At 49.8% G+C, this 13,642-nt stretch overlaps 1 protein-coding gene across 1 annotated transcript in view; it reads right to left on the bottom strand.

Moving 5' to 3' along the window:
- Window positions 1-13,642, bottom strand: part of LOC119436396 (uncharacterized) — a 321,501-nt gene that overhangs the window by 13,486 nt on the left and 294,373 nt on the right. The window contains exon 5 of the mRNA XM_037703235.2: window positions 81-247. Within this exon, the coding sequence (XP_037559163.1) occupies window positions 81-247 (167 nt within the window). The remainder of the gene's footprint in view (window positions 1-80; window positions 248-13,642) is intronic.

Below are 13,642 nucleotides of genomic sequence, written 5' to 3'. Positions count from 1 at the left end.
CGAATTAGGCGAGGCCCATGCCAAGCCTGCACTTCGGCTAAGCGCGAGGGCGGTCAAAATAGCAGATATGAGATGCTCACCGAGTCTGACGCAGGAAGAGCGCTGGGCGACGGCGCGTGACTGGCACCAGGAGGCGAGCGCCGCCTTGCGTGCCGCCCACAGCGACACAGCCCGCTTCAGTTCCCGTATCACCTCCTGGCCACGCTGGGTGCGAAACTGGAACGCGCCTTCGCCCGTGCAACACCGCCTGCAGAGACAGACCCACCGCGCACCGTGGATCTCATCTGAGTCGAGCACCCACAAACACTCATCATGGTTGCCGAGGCAAGAAAGGGAATGGACAAGGCCCGAGTTTTGCGACCTTCGTTCGCAATGAGTTTGATGTAATCCGGGGCTCTTGGGCTACCGAAGGGCACGTCAAAATGATGATGGTTGTTAGTCAGCCAGTCGGATCAGCCGAAGTGCTCCGATCGAACCCAACCGGGAAAGACCGACAGACTTGATGACTTCGCGGACATACAATAATATATCTCAACGCGTGCGTAGTAGTTTTAATCGTTGCCGGTGATCGCTTGCACAGAATTATCACTGTTAACATGTTATCGCACTCGTGCAAGACGCACTTATGTATCGGGAAATGCGTGAACATTGTGCCAATACGCCAGCGCGACAGGAGTGTCTAATTAGATTGTGCGCACGGCGCGAATAGTACACTACGTGCATTTTCGAACTACAGCGATCGAGCCTCACCGAGTACTCTGGAATGTACCATAACACATCTATAAATAGTGGGTAAGATTCAAGCTCTCGGATTCGATGCGGCGACCACGGATCGTGTTCATCCTATAATCGCTCTCACTTGCGTTGGTTTGCGTTCTAAACCCAAGTTCCGTCTATTCTCCGACTCTTTGATTCACTCTTTTTGGTAGGGTTTGTGACGGCCTCCACGCCATCAAAACCCCCGCTGCAATATATACAAATCAAAACAATAATTTCGGCACGACACCAGGCAGTAAAATTCAGACATTAAAAGCAGGAGTAGAAAACATTCACCGACGATTACGATACTCCCTAATGCGAATTTCCAGCGCTGCGATTTAGGTGTTTTGAATTCGCGATATATTATGGCAAAGCAAAGAATTTGATTCTGAACGATAGGGTGCTCTCGGCGCCGGCGCTGAGCCTCTGCTCGGGCAGCTCGTTTATCAACAGCGGCAGACGAAGCATTTCCACCGGTTGCGTCGCTCATTGTTCAGAAAGAAAGGATGAACACGGGAACGCATGGCTCGCGCGGAGCGCATTGTCTAGCGGCGGCGGCGGCGCAGGCGAAGTAGCGCATGCGCAGTGCGTCCGAAACCCACGCCAGCGCTTTGTGCGTGCGACTATTGGTGCGACAAATCCGTGCAGAAGCGGGGCCTCGCCTCGATGACGTATTACCATTTTCTTTTTTTTTTCTTCGACGAAGACGACGACCCTCAAACGCAATCATGTGCTTCGCATGAATGCATGCTGCGGAAGCGAGGCTGTATGGCCTAGTGGCTAGGACGCTCGATTTGGGACCGGGGGTACGCGGGCTCGAATCCCGCCTCGGCAAGAAGTAAAAAAAAAAAAAAATACTACTCCAGTCAGATAGACTGCTCCCTCCCTGATAGTGAGATTATATTTGGATCATCAAAACAGTGATGCGTTTATTTAGGAATACCATCGAGCCCTTAACAGCAGCCACATTTGTGCCTAGTCACCAATAGCCCAGCGTGTTCTCCGTTCCAGCCGCCAAACAGAAAGGAACTACTAAGTGGTTCGTTGGGAAAGGGAAAGGTTGGCGCTATCTTCTGCAGCCCTTGAGGGAGCACGGCTCAGCGCCAAGAAAGGAAGCCTAGTCACCACCAGCCCAGCGTGTTCTTCGTTCCAACGCCGCCAAATAGAGAGGAGGAAAAAAAAAAGGAAGATGGTCATACGTCATCGAGGCGAGGCCCCGCCCCTGCTCGGATTTGTTGTGCAGACAGTCGCACCCGCGCTTTGTTTACGCGCTGGCCGCATGCCTCGTCGCCGCCGGCACTCCGCTTTTCTCCTCCCCCTTTCACCATACCCCCTTCCGTCTTCAGGTTGCGCGGCACCCTCCTCGCGTCTTTCTTCGCCCCGCTGCGCTCCGCGTTCGCGTTCATCTTTCGCTGTGCTCGTTCACTTGGTTACGACGCCGGCAACACTCGCCGCAGGAACGGGAGCTTAAGAACTGTGCTCTAAAATAATGCAGCGTCATACTTGAGCGACGGCGGAGGCTGAAGTCATTCCGTGAAGGCAAACGTAAATGAGAAAAGACACCGCTCATTGTGGAGAAAGAATGAAACTAAACCGACTCCAAATAGCTACAATGGAAGAAGTATTGCCTTCTCCTACTGTGCCTTGAGGCAGCCATCCTAAACATTCAATAATCAAAGAACCCGGCAAGTTCTTCTTTGTTATTGACGAGAAAATAAAAGGTTACTTAAACCCTCTACAGTGCTTGACGCATACGCTCAAACTGCCTGTACCGTTCCAAAACAATCGAGGCGTACTCTTGCATTTATCTACGTGTGACTTTAACCTATAACGTATAGCTTTGACAAACAAGTCGCAGTTGTAAATTCTCACAATAGCATATAGGTACTGCACATGTGATTTGCCATAGATCAAGGTACCTAGTGTGCGGAAGAAAAATAAGGGCAGCAGCAGAAAAGACGAATACGTTATAGGCGTGTACAGGCCAATATGTTGTTGTTTTTTTATTTATTTACCATAAGATTTTTATCACCGCTCCATATATCAGACGTAGTGGCATTCGCCTAAATATGTTGCCACGAGAACACTTAAGGTTCATTCACACTAGGCTGACAGGACGCCGATTTTGGTCTGCTGACTGTTGGCGAAAGCGTTTTCCTTCCTTTAAACCGTTGGCTACACCGTTATCCATCCTGTAAACTGCTGTGGCCAACACTCGCCAGAGCAAAATCGGTGTCGTGTCGGCCTAGTGTGAATGAGCCTTAAGTGTTCTAATGGCAACATATTTAGGCGAATGCCACTTCTTCTTCTTCTTTCTGGGGTTTTACGTGCCAAAACCAGTTGTGATTATGAGCCACGCCATAGTCGAGGGCTCCGGATTAATTTTGGCCACCTGGGGTTCTTTAACGTGCACTACAATGCAAGCAGACGGGCCTTTTGGCATTTCGCCTCCATCAAAATGCGGCCGCCGCGGCCGGGATTCGATCCCGCGATCACGTGCTCAGCAGCGAGACGCCTTAGCTGACTAAGCCACCGCAGCGGGTGCGAATGCCACTACGTCTGATATATGGAACGGTGATAAAAAGCGCGCGCGCGCGCGCGTTTGTGTGTGTGTGTGTGTGTGTGTGTGTGTGTGTGTGTGTGTGTGTGTGTGTGCGTGCGTGTGCGTGTGTGTGTGCGTGTGCGTGTGCGTGTGCGTGTGTGTGTGTGTGTGTGTGTGTGTGTGTGTGTGTGTGTGTGTGTGTGTGTGTGTGTGTGTGTGTGTATGTGTGTGTGTGTGTGTGTGTGCATTTCACCCCGCTCCCCTCTTCCCTAAAAAACGAAAAGAAACCCTGCTTTGCGCGCTTGTAACAAACCTTTTATATATCATACAGTAAGTTTCGGCAGCTTTATGTGAAAAGATTGTTGACAGTACAGCATTTGTCAAAGCACTTAATTACACCGTCATAAGAGTGGTTTATCTTCCTTTACCGCAGACGTGGCGTCGTTAATATAGGTTCTTTTACAGTCAGCTAGACGCGAGTGACTCGAGTTACTCCCGACCCGGTAGCGTCCCTACGTGGTAGCGGCCCGACCCGGTAGCGTTAGATGAACTCGTTTCGAGCACCCTCAGTGGCAGCTTACATCAGTTAATATTTGCAGGATAGTTACCCGCCGCGGTAGCTTAGCGGCTATGGTGTAGCACTGCTAAGCACGAGGTCGTGGGATGGCTCCCGGCTGCGTCGGCCTCATTTCGATGGAGGCGAAATGCAAAAACGCGTGTGTCCCGTGCATTGGGGGCACGGTAAAGGTGCCCTCGTGGTCTAGATTAATCCGGAGTCCACTACAGCATGTCTCAAAATCAAATCGGGGTTTTGGCACGTAAAACCCCAGAATTAATTCATTCGTTGCAGGCTAGTTCAGCAACTTCGACTCAAGACTCGTTCATCCTTACAGGCTGGCGATGCCCGGCGACCCTTTACCCGAACGATATGGCCCAACCTGACCATTAATGTTTCGCTGAAAGCTGCGACCGGCTTCACTAATGTTATGTACAACTGTCGGGAATGGCTGCAGCATCTTCTCTTACGAACAGCTTTAGCGTACGAATTTATTTGTGAATACGGGGCGCAGGGGCCGAATTCCCGAAGCTTTTTGTTCGTAAGTGTTTTCCACTGACCGGCCGCCTTCATTAATCATATGTCCGACGTCATAATTGGCTGGCGTCAACCTCTTACGCTAGAATTAGTCGTAAGAGCAAATTCCAGCCAATCCTGATGCTACCCATATTAGGGAAGGCGTCTGACCAATGGCAAACAACACTTACTAAAGAAACACTTTGCGAATTCGGCCCCAGGGCCAGAATTCACAAAGTGCTATTACGCTAGAATTATTCGTAAGAGCATGCATTCCAGGCAATCCTCATGGCGGACATATTATTAGCGAAGCCAGCCAGCCAGTGGCGAAGGGCACTTACGAACCAAAATATTTACGAATTCGACACCAGGGGTGGAATTACTTAAGCGCACTTACACAAAAATTATGGCGTAACAAAAAAAAAAAAAACTGTGGCTCCAATCCACGCTGTGAAGGTGGTTGGACAACGAATCTATAAACGACACCCACAACGATTACCAATTGTGACGTTACTTGAATTCACACAAGTGGCTGTACAAAGAGTGAAACCAGAGACAAGTGAAAAGTACTTAACCATACCCTTCATTACTTCACAACGACATTATATTCACGCCTTTCTTCTAGCGTCTTTACTTTCCGTGGTCTACCCATGGTAACCTGGAATGAACTGAAAGAGTTGCTAGACCGTGGTGACGTTATTACGTGATTTCTATGCTGTTGAGCACTTTTCTACTCAGAGTAGCTTACGCAACCGTAATCTTTACCGGGAAACACACGCGGGAGAAGGAACGTGCTTCGCATTATTCGCAGACGTCATTAGCATACATTGTACGGTTTGCACTTCACACGAGGGTTTTGAATGACGTCAACCCCTTTCGACGCAGCTGCCAACCTAATCGTTACCGAAACGCGTCGGAGGGTGTTTCCATTGTTCAAACGCACCTTCTCATCCATCATGTGGTTTTGATACTTGCTTTGTGGTTTTTCTTTTGAAAACGACTGCCAAGCTGTATGATGTATGCCTGATTTCAAAGGAGATATGCTGTTTGTAATACATTTTTAGCCTGGCGTTTTTTGCTTACGCCAAAGACACGGGAGGAGGAAGAGGAAAGAGAAAAGCAGAAGGCAGGGAGGTTAACCAGAATAACGTCCGGTTGCCTACCCTACACCGGGGGAATGGAAAAAGGGAACACAAAGATGACAGGGAGAGAGAGAGGAGGGAAGGAAAGAAGAGAAATTAGCGGTGAGTTCGCTGACGCGTGAGTTATTGCATTAGAGAGAAAAGAGAGAGAAAAACATTTATTTAGGCCATTCAGATCGTTGATCTTGAGGACGAGTGGGTGGTGTCCTCATTCCAGGACTCCACTGGCCATGGCTGCTCGACGTACTTGCTGGACGAGAGCTTGTTGTCCCGCCAGGGTATCGCCGGTCAGCTGTACCTCCCACCGCTCAAATGACGTGTTAGGCGTCTTTAAATGTTGAGGTTTGCCCCCGCACCCCCACGAGATGTGAAAGAGTGTAGGGCGTGTGTCGCCGCACCAGGGGCAGATGCCGCGATATGTTTGTGGGTATATTTTGCTGTATCTGTGTAGGTTTGGGAATGTGTTTGTTTGGATAAGTCTGAGGGCTATTGCCTCTTCAGTGCTGAGATTTTTGTGAGGGGGAGGATAAATCCTGCGGTGCATTAATAGTCACAGACGTTGACTCGAAAATTTCCTTGGCTGGTAGAGGTATAGAGCTTTGCTGTAAAATTTTACGAAAAAGCGTATTCACAAAGCTGACAGCGTTCGTAAGATTTACAACAAGCTTGCGATGATCGCCGCTGCAAAGACTAGCGCTGTAGTCGACAAAAGGTTTGTATGCAATGGTAGCGCAGGGGCGAACTTCAGTACTTGCGTCAAAACTAAGCACAAGCCGATTCACAAAACAGCCTTCGCAGCTGCCTACGTAAGAAGGGATCACTACGACAGGGAAGTAGCAGTCTTACGAAGATAATTACCTCTATCTGCGCCGCTCGGTATGGCGCGGGTAAGCGTTGGAGCGTGCTGTTGCGGCCGACTGGCCAGACACCGCAACTGATCGCCGAGAATGGCGCGTACTTTCATCTTTGTGGCGCACTCGAATTTGTTATTTGAAAGTGCACTGAGCACTTTCTGCGCCCAATTCTATTGTGCGTGCACTGCTGTGGAAGGCAGTAACATTAATGCCGGGCTGCGAACTACTCCCTAATGTCTGATAGGTTGTGTTTCTCCATGTGGGCAATAGCCTGACTTTTTATACTGATCATGCCACTCTATTGGGTGATAGCATATATAAGTGTGGTTCCCGTCCCAGACAACCTACAAGCTTGTCATTGATGTGCTTTGAGCACATCTATCACTTTTTTTAGCTCTCTCTCGCTCATAGGGCTGCGGATCATTAGGCGCATTAGAGGCTATAATTCTCCATGTGAGCCATGCGAGATGAAACAACAAAAAAATGCATATATACGTTTCGAATTATCAGAACTTGTTGCTGTTGGACTATTCGCTGACGTCTTCTCCCGTGCGGTTTGCCGCAGTTTTCTATTATATTGCCCATAGTTGGAATTCAGCACTAAACGGAAGCTACGTAGTGTCTGTGCCCACGGTGTTTCTTATCCTGCAGCTTACGGAGCAAGCGAATGTGTGCGTATACGATGGACGGCAATCCTGTCTACGATACGAAGCGGAATGTGAATACGACACACACACAAAAAAATAAAATGGCGTGTAAAATAACATGCCACCATTGCCACCGTATGAAAACCACGTGGACTGCTTGAACAAACGTGCTGCTGTGAATTAAAATACACCTAATAAACAGAGCGAATAATATTGTAGCCAGTCGGTTTAAGGAAAGCGTACGAATACTCTTCTGTGTGGGTAACTTTTTAGCAGACAACACCTGTCGGGTTGGTCTATGCCACTCGATTTTTAAGGACTACAAAGGCACATGTTGCCGTGAAGCGTTCTGTAATAAATCAGCAGGATTACGTCATAAAACGGCCTGCGGTCCAATATATAAAATGTTACATGACGCCAACCTGTGATTGCTCCAAGCTATTAACGTGCGTGCGGTGTAAAAAAAAAAGCAAAAAACTACACCCCATAGGGTACCACCTCATATCGCGGCACTTATGCGCGCGTGTGAGAGATCTATATTAATTCATACATAACAATGTGAGATAGAGAAACAAATAGGGAAACAGAAAACCACGCGGCGGACGTAAAATGGGGTTATCATACACCATGATTATCTATATATATATATATATATATATATATATATATATAATCATACACCATGATTATCTGTATATATAGTGCAGGAAATGAACTCTCAAATATGGCAGGGCTGGCAGAATACTCATTTGGAGTAGAGCCATAGTACAGCCTCTAATGCAGCACGGCAAATCGCGCATAATCAAGAAGCTTTGGGCGATGTATAATGCCATGGACCAACTTATAGAGGAACAAAAGGTCTGATTTAATACGTCCGCATTTTACAGGTATGAGTTGATGTATATTTGAGAGGGTTGACTATGGTCGCCAGAACGGTATGTACGTGCGTGCGTGCGTGCGTGCGCGCGTGTGTGTGTGCGTGCGTGCGTGCGTGCGTGTTGCTGTGTGTGTGTGTGTGTGTGTGTGTGTGTGTGTGTGTGTGTGTGTGTGCGTGTGTGTGTGCGTGCGTGCGTGCGTACGTGTGTGTGTGTGTGTGTGTGTGTGTGTGTGTGTGTGTGTGTGTGTGTGTGTGCGTGGTGTGTGTGTGTGTGTGTGTGTGTGTGTGTGTGTGCGTGCGTGCGTGCGTGCGTGCGTGCGTGGTGTGTGTGTGTGTGTGTGTGTGTGTGTGTGTGTGTGTGTGTGTGTGCGTGCGTGCGTGCGTGCGTGCGTGTGTATGTGTTCTAGAGAAGGCTCAGCAAAGTCAATATTGAGTCATGCCGCGCGAAATATTCTTCGCGGCTATATATAAGACGAACCCCGCGCGCAAGGCGCAAGACACGGCCACGCTGGTGGTGGCGGAACTGATGCGATTGACACTTCACCAAAGCACGGGAGCTGTGAGCAAGTGGCGCGTTAAAAGACGCCAGCCGTGGGCCGCCGCCGAACAAGCCGCATCCACGTCAACACACGCCGGCGCAAAAATCGTCCTCACGTTCTTCGCGCATCTGCATTTCTCCTATAGCGCTGGGGAACTTCTTGAGCGACGTGGCCTAATCGTGGCCAGCGCATAAAGAGTGTCTTGGTGCGCGCACGTTATGCAAATCCCACGCGGAAACCGCGAGATGTATATGCAAATGTCGTATCCCTCTTTCTCGCAGCCATTCGCCCTCCTCCTCCGTTTTCTTGCTCACCCCTCCTCCTTGCGAGTCACCTCTTTCCCTCCTTCTCAATCGCGAGTACCGTTCCACTTCTGGGTGGCTCCGCCGTAGTTGGCCACTGGTCGGTCCTCGGCTGACCGGCTCGCCACTTGACCCCGTGTACTCGACCTTCTCGTGCGTTCGCTTGCCCGCCCGCTCGCTCTGCCCGGCCACTCCTGGCCCCGCCTCGAGAAACTGGAGTGGCGCTGTCCTTAGCTATTCGCCTTGCCGTTTGTACAGGCAACTGCGCTTTTAAGTTGTCGGCGGATTTTAAAAATACGCCCCAGAAAGAACCAACCAGAGACGTGGTGGATATAGTCCTCCACTCGTCCTTTGGGCCTCTTCAAGTGCAAATTCACTGCCGCACTAGGGCGGCGGCTTTAATTTGCGAACTGTCAGCAAAGCATAGAGAGGAGCACACGAGAACACACAACGGAAACTTCCCTTCACTACCACCTCCTCCTAGCGTTGTCTGGCGCCGGCACGCTGGCTACTTCTCCTATCCAGCTACGTGTAGTTGGCGCGCCGGTGCACGCGAGCCTTTTTCTTTTTCTTTCACTGTTTTTTTCCTTCTCCCCTTCCATCCTTTTCTTTCTTTTTCCCTCGTATGCGTCTCGAAACCTGGACTTGCGCCTTTTACGTCTGCCCGAACAGAACTGCAGGAACGTCTAGATACGCCTAAGCTCGCTGCGTTTACTTCTTTCTTTCTTTATTTCTTTCTTGGTGTGTGTGGCGTCACGCAAACAGCGAAAGACGCCATCCAGTGACTTGACTCGAGGCCAAGCGTTTGAAAGCTGTCTGTGGATGAATACTTTGAAGCTAGTAGCGGGGCCAATTCTTCTGAGAAAAAGACATCCCAGCACCGTAAGTATTTGCATTACGATCTCTGGTCAGTGGGATGTTGCGGGTATAAAAGACGAATTCTGTTTTACAGCGTAAGCTGTTATGGGCTCATTCCAATAGCAGTTTCGGGTCGCGATGATGCCGCCGCCGGCGGCGTGCGCCGCGTAACCGCTATCGCCGGAAACGCGAAAAAGTGGTCGCAGTTTCACCTGAAAGGCGAAGCATCAATTGCGATAGCAAATTTGTAGACAGCTATACGGAGTAATGATAGTAGCTTTATCAGCTGTATAAACTTGGACATGCAGCAGCACCGGCAACACGCAGAACTAATGTCGACGCCGTCGGCGTTTTGCCCGCGTTCGCACAAAATGCGTGCGGCATTGCTGACTGTTGCCGGAGCCTCTGATATAAATAGGCACTTGGTGCCGCACCTAAACGTCACCTCCCTTCCACCCCCCGCCCACGGCCTTTCGCACGTCAGAAGAAGGCGCGTTTGCTCCACATATATGGTGATTGTAAAGGAGGAAATAGACGCCTACTTCTGCAGCCCTTAAGGAAGCACGGCGCAGAACGCGCGTTTGTTCTCCGCCGTGGGTTCACTCCAAGTGAAATAGCGCGTCCCTCGCGCCCTTTCACTCGCACATACAGCGTTCGGCGGCGCGCGGCGACGATTTCATCTCCATTGACGTCATACGGAACCTCTCGGCAACGGCGACGGCGACGGCGACGCCGACGGCAGAAATCTGCTTTGGAGTGTCCATATAATTGCTATCGCAATAAAAAGTACCCGATTCCCGCCGGGATCAAACCCGCGCCCGCTGCGTGGGAGCCGGATACTTTACCACTGAGCCACGCAAGCGCTTGCTATCGGGCCGCGGAAAATACCCATATATAAGGCAAGCACGCAGGGGGAGACGACTCGAGCCTCCGCCGTATGGTGGCGCCATCTAGGTAAGATGCCTGCAAACGCATCGTCCGCAGACGCAGACGACGATATGCGATTCAGACGAGGCGCGCAATCAACGCGCTCCCGAGCTGCCGAGCCTCCGCCAGTATGGTGGCGCCATCTAGTTAAGGTGCCTGCAAAGGCGGCGCGCCCGACATGTAAGTTGCAGTTGTAAGACTTGATCGGGCTCAGCAGACTGCTGTGCAGAGAGCATTACAAGGCGCGGCTCGCCATCGACGCCGGGCGGACAGTTCAGATCGTTCTCGTCAAAACGAGGCGAACAGACTGCCGCGAAAACCCTGTTGTGCGTGGTGCCCAAATTAGAGCTACTCTTGAGTCGATCCACCAGCTTACGCTGTGACTGTGCTGCGTGTGCCGCCCAGGCCTGTGACTTTTTCTCTTTTTTGCCTTCTTCTTTCTGAGATTTTGTTCTGGCGCAAAAGAAAAAGAGATGAGTTATGATTATCCTTGCTTCATAACCGATATGCGTTCGGCCCTTCATTTCGCAATAGTGGATGAAACATTTATTACCGTCAAAGAAGAACAAACCGTCCGCAAATGCCATAATCGTTAAATGACGTCTCCAATTCTCTCACAATTAATTGCAATTCACGGGCGTGTAATTCACAAATCTATATGAGCGTAAGGAGCTGTTAGAGTCATCTTACTGGCGCCTCCACATGCTACATCATATCGAGACGTTATCACGTAAAGTAACGTTTGGCGTGATCACGTCATCACGCGATGTTTGAGGTGATGACGTAATCACGTTTCGTCACCATGGGCCGATCCCGGACACAGTGCAAAAAAGCACAGTGGAAGTGCATAGTGTGCTGGTCTTCCAAGAGGCATCACATGACGTCATCAGGTGGCGTCATCACTTAACAATGACGTCATCACGTGCCATCATGAGGCGATATCGTGACGTGAGGATGCCGTTATCACGTAACGTAACGATTGACGTCATGATGACATCACGCGACACTTAGTGTGATGACATCATTACGCAACGTTTGAGGTGATGACGTAATCGCGTTTCGTCATCATGTAAAACCTGACGTGACCACTTGGTCACATGGGCTTTGGTAGCCTCGGATGCTAATGCCGGATTTTTCGCTTCATGGGCCATCTAATGATTTCGTATTATTGCGATAGCAATTAAATGGACACTCCAAGCGCATTTCTGCCGTCGCCATCGCCGTGAGGTTCCGTATAAGGTCCAACGGCGATAAAATCATCGCCGCGCGCCGTACGCGGTGTGTGCGAGTGAAAGCGTACGAGGGTGAGCCGGCAATCGCGGCTGAATGTAGCGCACGCGAGGGAGGAAGGCAGGCCGGAAGCGCGGGGTCTTCTTTCGCCTGCGAGGCACGGGGGCGAGGCGACGGAGAGGGAGGGGTGGGACTGCGTTCTGCTCCGTCGGCTGCTGCTCACACCGCGGCCGCGCGGGCACCGTATCTTGAAACCGATCTGCGATGGGGCCGAAGTGCGCGCTCGCGCGGGCCTCATCTTTAAAGCGATCTGCGATGGGGACAGAGTGCATGCACCGAGTGCCGGTAACTTCGTATGCGCTGTGCTTTCGACGTTCAGTTGGCGTTCAAGCGAGACGAGAGACAGTGCGAAGGTAATTTTCCCGCTGCTGCCGGCGCGCTTTCTCACTCCGGTGTTTTCACCGCGAGTTTCCGCGGTCATCGAGCGAGATGTGTTCATGTTTACCTGTGCGCGCGTGACACCGTGCTTGTCTATTTAGTTAGTAAGCGAATGTATAAAACTTGATACGGCCCATTAAATTACTATCCTTGCTTCGTATAGCTCTCCACTAATTTGCTATCGCAATCGATGCTTCGCCTTTCTGGCGAAACTGCGATATATTTATGAAGAATACCCCCCTCAGCAGTTGTAGTGGCGATTTTCCACAGCTTCGCTGGACATCCACTTTCGCAGGGCCGGGATGGCGCGTCATTTTTTACTTTATTTTGTGCCGTGTCTGAATCAAACGAACGAACAGGAGCGGCTCTTTTTCTAACTCCTTTTCGCATGACACCCGGCTCACCGGCTACGTCGTTTCTCTGTTGAACATGAGGTATAAAGTTCAAATACCGGCAGCAGCAGTCCATGTAAAGCCGGCCAAATCTTTAGCTAGCTTATGTAAATGCGTTTTTTTCTGCTGTTCAGTGCGTTACGATGGAACGAACTTGCGAAACGGCCGAGGTTAACTAATGCTCACAAAGCTCGTGAAGATAGCATAGTCATTTGTAAGTTTGTTCCTAATTTAAGGTGCTGGCGCACAGAAAGTCGCCGCTCGCGCACGCTCGTTAAAATTTCGGCAGCTGTACATCGATTACGTATTAGGTACATTTTGCGTGTTATATTGCGTACAGCGATACGTATACGGCGATTTCTCGCTGGGACAGTAAAATATACCCGCTGTGGTAAAGATCAACATGGAGCTGTCCACTATGGCATTCTTATACCAGCTGACGCTCTGGGGCGTCAAACGTATCAAAAGATGACAGCATATTAATGCTTAGTTTCCGCCTCTGGAAAACCGTTTAGTGAGAAGTACACACATCAGGAAAATATGCTTGGCCTAGCTAGTAAAAATATTTCCGCCTTATATTAAAATATTATTTTATCAGATGCACTCGCTTTGCCTTTTCAGAAATATCCATTGCCCTGCAGAGGAAGGAAAGGAAATGTTGTACAGGATCAAAGAAACGACGTGCAATCGGAACCCCACAACATCGCGAAGGCGGTTGGGCAAGCCATTCAAGAGTGGATGCGGGGAAACGCTGGAATTGAAAGCGATGTCGAATACTGGTTTTTGTGGAGGAAGTTTCTCAAGAGAAGCATATAAAAAAAATGAATAGCCAGCCTTCCTCACTAAGTTGTTTTGCTTTGTATTTGGCTTATCGTCTTCTTGCTGCGACTGTTCTCTTTAGCACCTTATTGTCTAGAAATGAAACCATAACACAAGTGTAATGCCTCCTCGGCACAAAACGACCGCATCTCTTTAAAAAACTGTAAATAAGAATTTTAAAAAATGCAACATGGAAGGGCACCATGCCACAGAACTTGGGAGTTGAAGGCGGAGAGAGCTACGA

The sequence above is a fragment of the Dermacentor silvarum genome, chromosome 1 (genome assembly GCF_013339745.2).
Source record: "Dermacentor silvarum isolate Dsil-2018 chromosome 1, BIME_Dsil_1.4, whole genome shotgun sequence".
NCBI lineage: Eukaryota > Metazoa > Arthropoda > Arachnida > Ixodida > Ixodidae > Dermacentor > Dermacentor silvarum.
This window is presented reverse-complemented; position numbering and strand designations above follow the sequence as displayed.